General features: G+C 50.0%; 3 protein-coding genes across 3 annotated transcripts; 1 reads left to right on the forward strand and 2 right to left on the reverse strand.

Annotated features, from left to right (window-relative positions):
- Nucleotides 1-78: 78 nt before the first annotated feature.
- UREG_03816 (uncharacterized protein) lies at nt 79-1,086 on the reverse strand (the record flags this gene model as incomplete). Its single annotated transcript, XM_002544253.1, has 1 exon — nt 79-1,086. The coding sequence occupies one exon, from the start codon at nt 1,084-1,086 to the stop codon at nt 79-81; it is 1,008 nt and encodes a 335-aa protein (XP_002544299.1).
- Nucleotides 1,087-1,666: 580 nt separating this feature from the next.
- UREG_03817 (uncharacterized protein) lies at nt 1,667-2,193 on the forward strand (the record flags this gene model as incomplete). Its single annotated transcript, XM_002544254.1, has 2 exons — nt 1,667-1,713; nt 1,767-2,193. 2 exons carry the CDS (start codon nt 1,667-1,669, stop codon nt 2,191-2,193), a joined length of 474 nt encoding a protein of 157 aa, XP_002544300.1.
- Nucleotides 2,194-2,949: 756 nt separating this feature from the next.
- Nucleotides 2,950-7,258, reverse strand: UREG_03818 (uncharacterized protein; the record flags this gene model as incomplete). The annotated part of the gene is made up of 3 exons (XM_002544255.1): nt 2,950-3,388; nt 3,559-5,064; nt 5,115-7,258. The coding sequence occupies 3 exons, from the start codon at nt 7,256-7,258 to the stop codon at nt 2,950-2,952; spliced, it is 4,089 nt and encodes a 1,362-aa protein (XP_002544301.1).
- Nucleotides 7,259-7,292: the final 34 nt, after the last annotated feature.

Below are 7,292 nucleotides of genomic sequence, written 5' to 3' on the forward strand. Positions count from 1 at the left end.
GGCTATTTATGGTTTGGTGAATCGACCAACTAACTAGATAAGGCGGAAGCCCTACTCGAAGTTCAGCGCCCACATAAATCAGCCAAGGGTGAAAGCCTGAAAACGCCGAAGAGTATCGCCGGGTGTCGATGTGCCCATCATACAACTCCCGAGGGAAAACTCCCAGCGGTTGGCAAAGTCGAAGATCATGGATAGCCGGACAGTCCAGTTGAACAGTGATTCCGGGATCCAACCTGATTGCCAAAGGTTGGCGTAAGCAGATGGCATGCGAGTCAAAGCGAGGGACCAGAGGCTGTAGAATGGGTCGACGGCGACACAGGCTTTGATACGACGGTCCGTGGATGCGCGGAGAGAATAATACGCGCCCATGGATGCTCCGGCAACTGCGATTTTCTCCAGATCCAAATTATAGTCTGGATTCGCTTGAGCAATACCAGTTAGATGATCCAGCACTTTACTTGTCACAACCTCGTAGTCAGGTCGCATGGGTATCTTTTCTTTCTTCAGGATAAGGCCCTGGCCCGGTCCTTCGAATGTGAGAACCGCGTACCCGAGATCTGTTCCCGCAACACCATACAGGAAATATAGCTCTTCCTGGGTTGAATCAGCGCCACCGCAATTCAGAAGTACTGGCGTCTTCTGACCCGCCAGTCGTTTTGAGGGTGCAGGAAGGTAAAGGTATCCGGGCAAGACAATCCCACTCTCATACGGTATATCAAGGACGACAGTCTCCCCGTCCATCAGAGGAATGGCTTCCCTAAAGTTCCGGATGGACCTCTCCGAATTGAGGACGATTCGCGTGTCAGAGTTAGGCAGCATATACGTGCTGGCACGGAAGTAATTGGTGGCTCGTAAGTGCGCTCGTCGAGCAGAATTTGTGTGGCCGTCACGAACAGCCTCTTGGGCTATCTTTTCAGCTCGCTCGCCCTGTTCGTTCCAAGCACAGTACCAGCTTTCAGGGTCATGCCTTTTGATCTTTCCAAGTGCCTCGAGGAATTCTGCAACGTCACATCCGCCAGACGGAGTGTTTCCCAGGATGCGAATAAGTTCAAAGTCATAAAAACGAGAGCCAAAAAAACTGAACATGTTTCCCAAAGGTAAACGGTGTAGAATCTGCAAAACAGTGCAAGCGCTATGCAGCTTGGAGTCCGCACGCCCACCGTCGACAGCAAGGATAAGAATATTCAACGGCGTAATGTAAGGAATATACCTTGTTTCCGCATTCCGATCTCTCCCTGAAGCATATAGAACCCCGACAGGCCGCGACGACCAAAGGGCGTGCTATAATTGTACGATCAATGCTAGCCCTGTCTCTTCTCCGCTAAGGTGGGCTTTCTTGTGCAACCCACCAAAGACAATTCGGTGATGATACGGTCCGGATCACATATATTCGGCGTAATAGGATAACCAGTTCGGTCTCCGACAACGAGAGGTCCGGAGAGACCTGGCAGACGAACAAGCATAACAGTATAATAGAAAAAGGTTCACTGTAGTACTTGTGAAGCCACAATGGCTGGTCTATAGATACCCAGTCAATTCATGTACTCAGTATAAATCCAGCACTGGTTATCATGAGCCGGGGACCGAAGAGCCAAATTCATATCATGAGACCATTGATCTGGCCGACATAGGTGCCAGCACGGAGACCACCAGCATGAGAGGAATAATGGCAACAATAATTGCCCTCGGGCCCCTTGCAAGCTGCGCAGCGGCGTAAGTCCAAAGCCACTCTCGCCCCGTCCAATCTATATTAACAGTCGGAGCAGTTTCATGTGTTCCGCAGTTCAGCAACGGAGCATGAAGTCGTTTCTCAACCGCTCCATCCCGCCCACCGCCCGGCATGCGCTGTATTTTCAATGGTTCAGCGAGTTCAAGAAGGCGATGTATCTCTCTGCACCATCTCACCTGCTGACGCTGGTCTTGTGCTTCATCAACCTGGCTTCAAGCACCTCGAGGGCGACATCGACTCTGTGGACTGGGGGTATATTTTTCACAATCGCCCATGTGTACCCGATACGGCTGGGGGTTCGGCACTTGACCCTCAGCCAAGATGGCTGGAACGAAAAGTCGACGGGCGAAGCATTCGCGTGGGTGAAGAGCTTTGTGGACGTGAACGGGCAGCGCTTGTTGATCGTCGACTTGCCCGGGTTCCTTTGCATTGCTGGCGCTGTGGTACTGGAGAACCTGCGCTGAAAAAGAATTCGAGGATCCGCTGGGTGCGAAGCCAGACAATCAGACTGCGGACCAGTTGTTTCGGAGCCCGCAGCTATTGCCTACTAGCACAGCCGCCATGCTAGTTTTGCGTGAGATTTTCATGGCTGATGGGGGACTTCGCCCGCAGCTTGGACACGTTTGCCAGTCTCACTGCTCAAATGTTCTAGTTATAGTTATTCCACATCTCGGAGTTCAATATGAAATGCTTCCGCGCACAATTGCCGGTGTGCATTTTCAAAAGTACTCCATATAGGGAGCACAAACACTCCGAGTTTCTCAGCATTTCACCGAAGACAAGCGTTATCACATAATTCGGAAACTTTCTAAAGGTATAGTGAAGTAAAAAGCCCATCAGAAATGAATATCTAATAAGCCATAAGGCGCAACTGCTTAGGGCACAAGTATCCAAGGAGAAAAGCAACCTTACTTTGTCTCGGTAAGTCCAAAAAGTCTTGCCTATTGTTCCCCTGCGTCGAGGGTTAACCCACACATACCGTAGTGATACCGCCCTATAACCATGGCGGCTCCTCGAGAGGTCACGATGAAAAACCTCAGCGGCGTTTGGGTGATGGTGAGTCAATATCGACCTCCCATCCAGAGACCGTATCCCGGCACTGACAAATTCCCCGTCTTCAGAGCAAAAGATTGTCAGACGACATGGACCCGTGCCTTGAATTACAGGGCATCCCCTGGATTGTGCGCAAGGCAGTCTCATGGGCGACAATCACCGGAGATCTAAAACAGGAAAAGAGCCCAGACGGCCTTACAACCATCCATATCAACCAAGTTGCAACGGGCGGGATTAAAGCTGAGGCGGAGCACCATCAACTGAATTGGATGGAATTCACCCATGGGTCTGGCATGTTTGGGACGCAGCGGGTTCGCACGCGGTGGACGGCAATCGGGCCTGATGCAGTCGGTGGCGACGGCGAGGCGCTTGATCCTTTCCTTGCGGCAGATTGGCTGAATGAAGCGGGAGAGGCTGGAAGTGATGAAGAGGGAAAGCATGTCCAAGTATACGTAGTGAGCGACAGGGGCGGGTGGAAGGCAGAGCAGATCTGGGGGTTTGCAATGGTGGACGGAGAGAGGCATCATGTCCGGCGTTTTATTGTCACCAAGGGCGAAAGGGCAGCGAAGGTGAGAATGGTATACGACTGGAAAGGTAGACCCGGAGCTGAGTCTTAACCAGCAATCTTTATATGCACGTTAACTAATACTCCAAACAATGAATATGGAAACCAGGCAAAACCAAACATAAAAGATACTCTACAAAAAGAATTGAAAAGAAATCTGCGCTTGCGAGCATAACTAAACATGCAAAGGTCGATGAAACCCAATGCTCACGAGGACACCTCGCCCTCTTCGCCGACATGATGTTTTCCCACAATAGACAAAAATACCTGGTCCAGTGTGGTCTGGCTGACGGAATAGAACTCGATGCCGAGCCTGTGCCTATGCTCTTCCAAAAGGGAAAATAGTTTGCCAACGCTAACACCTCGCGGGTTGCTTGTGACAATGCTGGAGGGCCGTGCCGCTGCCCTTGTAGGCTGCTTCGACTCAGAAAGGTCGCCAACAGTGTATGAGATCGTATCTATATCATCACTTGCTGAATCGACGGAGAGTAGGCCATCTGAGCCCTGAATGCTGAACCGCAATTGTCCGTGGTAAGTCTTTTGCTCGACAGACGCCTCCGGAAGGCAATCTGTAACCCAGTGACGAATATTTTCCATCTCTTGGTCACTTGTATGTGGAGCTGATCTGTGAACGACATGGATGTGATAGACATTACCATGTCGCCTGCGTAGATAATCAGTAGTGCCGAGCGCCAGCATTCTCTTCGCCATGATGCCAGCACGGTTCGCAAGGGCGTCCGCTTCTTCCATGGAATGCGTGGTCAAGACAAGAGAGCGTCCAGGAACAACTGAGGCGAGTGTGCGCCACATGACTCGCTTCGAGGCCGCATCCATTCCGGACGACGGTTCATCGAGCAGAAGCACCGTTGGATTGCCCATCAGTGCAATCCCAAGGGACAGTTTTCTCTTGTTTCCTCCCGATAGTTTGGCCGCCATGCGATCGCGAAATGCACCAAGGCCAACGGCACGGATGACCTCGTTAACATTGTGTTCAACATCGGATATACCCCGGATGCGAGCATAGAACCTCAAATGCTCTAGAACAGTCATCTGATCCATCGCATCAAACTGTGGGCAGACGCCGAGATGCGCTCTAGCAGCCGCACGCTGCTTAAGAACCGAGATATTCTCGACAAACACTTCTCCGCCCTTCCGCGAAGGTTGAATATCACCCCGAATAAGACTGATGGTTGTTGATTTTCCAGCCCCGTTAGGTCCAAGCAATGCAAACACTTCTCCCCGGGCGACTCCAAATGTAACGTCCTGGACCGCCATGAAGTTTCCAAATGACTTTGTAAGGTGCAGCACCCTAAGGCCATCATTAGAGCTAGAGACTCGAGTAAGTTCGTGGTTGATATCTTCGTCGGCATCCAGGTCCTCTTCAGGATCTTCAGCTTTGGCGGTATTTCCTAGCCTTCGGAAGAGAGGCCCACTGTCCCACCAAATCAATAGACCAAAGAGGAAAATCGACTGCAGGATAAGGTAAAGTATAGGGCCGCCATATAATGTGATCTCCCCAGGGTATGATGCAACTTCCTTGCCCTTGCAGAGGGTAGAAAATATGTTGAGGGCCGTGAACATAGACCTCGTGACGTTTCCAATCGGTGCAAGGGCAGCAATAACAAAATGCATAATCTTGATCAGGCTATTGACTCGGGTAGCCGGAGCGTAGGTCAAAACTGACATATAGGCGACGAAATACAGGAGGAACATGACCCTATTTACGATTAGAATATTAACCAATCGTCGCTACAGGAGTGTACTTACGCTTGAGCTCCCGCTGAAAAAGCGAATGCGGCTAGTTGAGACTTCGCCAGGATTGATACGACATATGCAAACAAGGTCGATGCTATTCCATAAAGCAGCAAGACCACAAACAGATACCCCAGGTGGAACCAAGTATCCGAGACTGCTCGAAAAATAACGATCACCAAAACACTTACAGCGAGAACAATCAAAGAGTCGAACCCGAGATACGCAAGCCATAATGGGAAACTTCGAACGCCGTTGCTATAGTGAAGCGCACGAACGTTTCTGAGCCGCTCGACGTTTAGATAAAGAGAGAAGAATGCCGGATAGACCGCAAGAGCCAAACCGAAGTAAGTGATGAGTTGGAGGGCTTTACCGGAGTCTTCAGCCCACGGAAGTTCGAAGCTTTGATATTGCATGCTGATTGAAACATTGGTTAATAGATTGTTCATTGCATTTTGAACAATTGTAGGGAGCGATAGAGCCCCATTCCCTCTCCAGGCAAAGGTTGGGGGCGAGGAATCATCGCCTAGGAAGAAGCCTCCCGGGGTAACAGTTCGAAAATTTCGATTGATATAATCGTTAAACTCCTCTAGAGTGTCGACGATGTGCGTCTTGTTGAGTAGTGAAGAGACATTGAATTGAGAAGAAGATGAACCCGGCAACGAACGGCTGAATCGGCCTATGGACGACGGCGTAATCTTGCTTGATGGACCGATGACTAGCTCAAGATCAACTTGCGATAGAAGTGAATCGATGTCAAATTCGACAGTGGTACCCGGCCCCGAACAGCCGGGTCTCCGATAATCCTTAAGGAACAACGTTACTAAACCTGCAGCTATAATTGGGAGCAGAAGTGCCGCTAAGTAGGGGAGCCAATTCCGTCGCAAAATGATGGCTCTTTTGCAGAACAAAACCCAAGCCTGGCGAGCCATTCCAATGCGCTTTCCAGTTAAAAGATCAGGTGTCTGGCTCGGTTCTTTGCTGCTATTGAGATTTTCATCATCAGAAAGGTCTTTCGAGCTCTGAACCTCCTCGGCAACTTTTAGGAACACGTCTTCGATGGTTGGACCACTAACACAGTAGTCTGATATTCCCAGTTCTTCCAGCTTAACAACGAAGTCCGCCGCTTGAGAGGAGTTTAAGACGTTGTAGACGATTCGGTCATAGTGTGTTTCTGACGGGATGTTTTTGAAGTCCGAGACAGACGGCTTCTCCGATCCAGGATTGTGGTAGACATGAATTCTGTATCCCGATCCGAGTTTATTTTTTAGTTCAACGCTAGATCCCGTAGCTTTAAGTGAGCCCTTGGAGAGAATGGCTATGTGGTCTGCCAACAGATCAGCTTCGTCCAAGAAATGGGTCGTGAGTAAAATGGTACGGTGGCCTCGTTCTGCAAGTAGGATGTCCCATATTTTTCTCCTTGAAATGGGGTCCAGGCCAGAAGAAACTTCATCAACACAACAGACGGATGATCCTCCTGTAAACATCATTGCCAGTTGGAGTTTTCGCTTCTGGCCGCCAGACAAGGTCCGCGATGCAGCAGTGGTCTTCTTATCCAGGTCGCATGCGGCGATAAGCTTGAGTAGCTGTTCGTTCGTGTCGACGCCCCCAGCAGACTTTAGTCTATTGAATATCCTCACATGTTCAAGCACAGTTAGACGGTCCCAGAGTACGTTCCGTTGAGGACACAAGCCGAATCCTCCAGTTGTCTGGGCGTAATTGACAACAATCGACCCAGAAGAAATCTTTGAAAGGCCGGAGATTGCATCCAGGGTAGTGGATTTCCCACTTCCATTAGCACCAAGAAGAACCATGATCTCGCCGTTTTTGACATCGAGGTCAAGATTATCAACAGCCAAGACGTCCTGCCTGCGACTGCCAAACAACGGGCCGAACTTGCGATGAAACCAGCTTTGTTTGTATATTTTAGTAAAGCCGCTTAATGACACAGCAGAAGACGCGGTATCTAAGTTTGTGGTCGTCCTGTCCTTGCACTGCGTTCCGTATAATAGCCGCTCAACCCACGCACCAAGGATCGGGTATCCTAGGATCTGAAGAATAAAAAAGATCCATAGGGCAATCCCTGGTATGGTCCACGGACTTTCTGGAGCGGCCTTGACCAGATTGGTGGCGAGATCTTGCCTTTCCCATCGTGCCATGAAAATCGTAAAGTGAATATAATTCATTGGCGGG

The sequence above is a fragment of the Uncinocarpus reesii genome, genomic scaffold (assembly GCF_000003515.1).
Source record: "Uncinocarpus reesii 1704 scaffold_2 genomic scaffold, whole genome shotgun sequence".
NCBI lineage: Eukaryota > Fungi > Ascomycota > Eurotiomycetes > Onygenales > Onygenaceae > Uncinocarpus > Uncinocarpus reesii.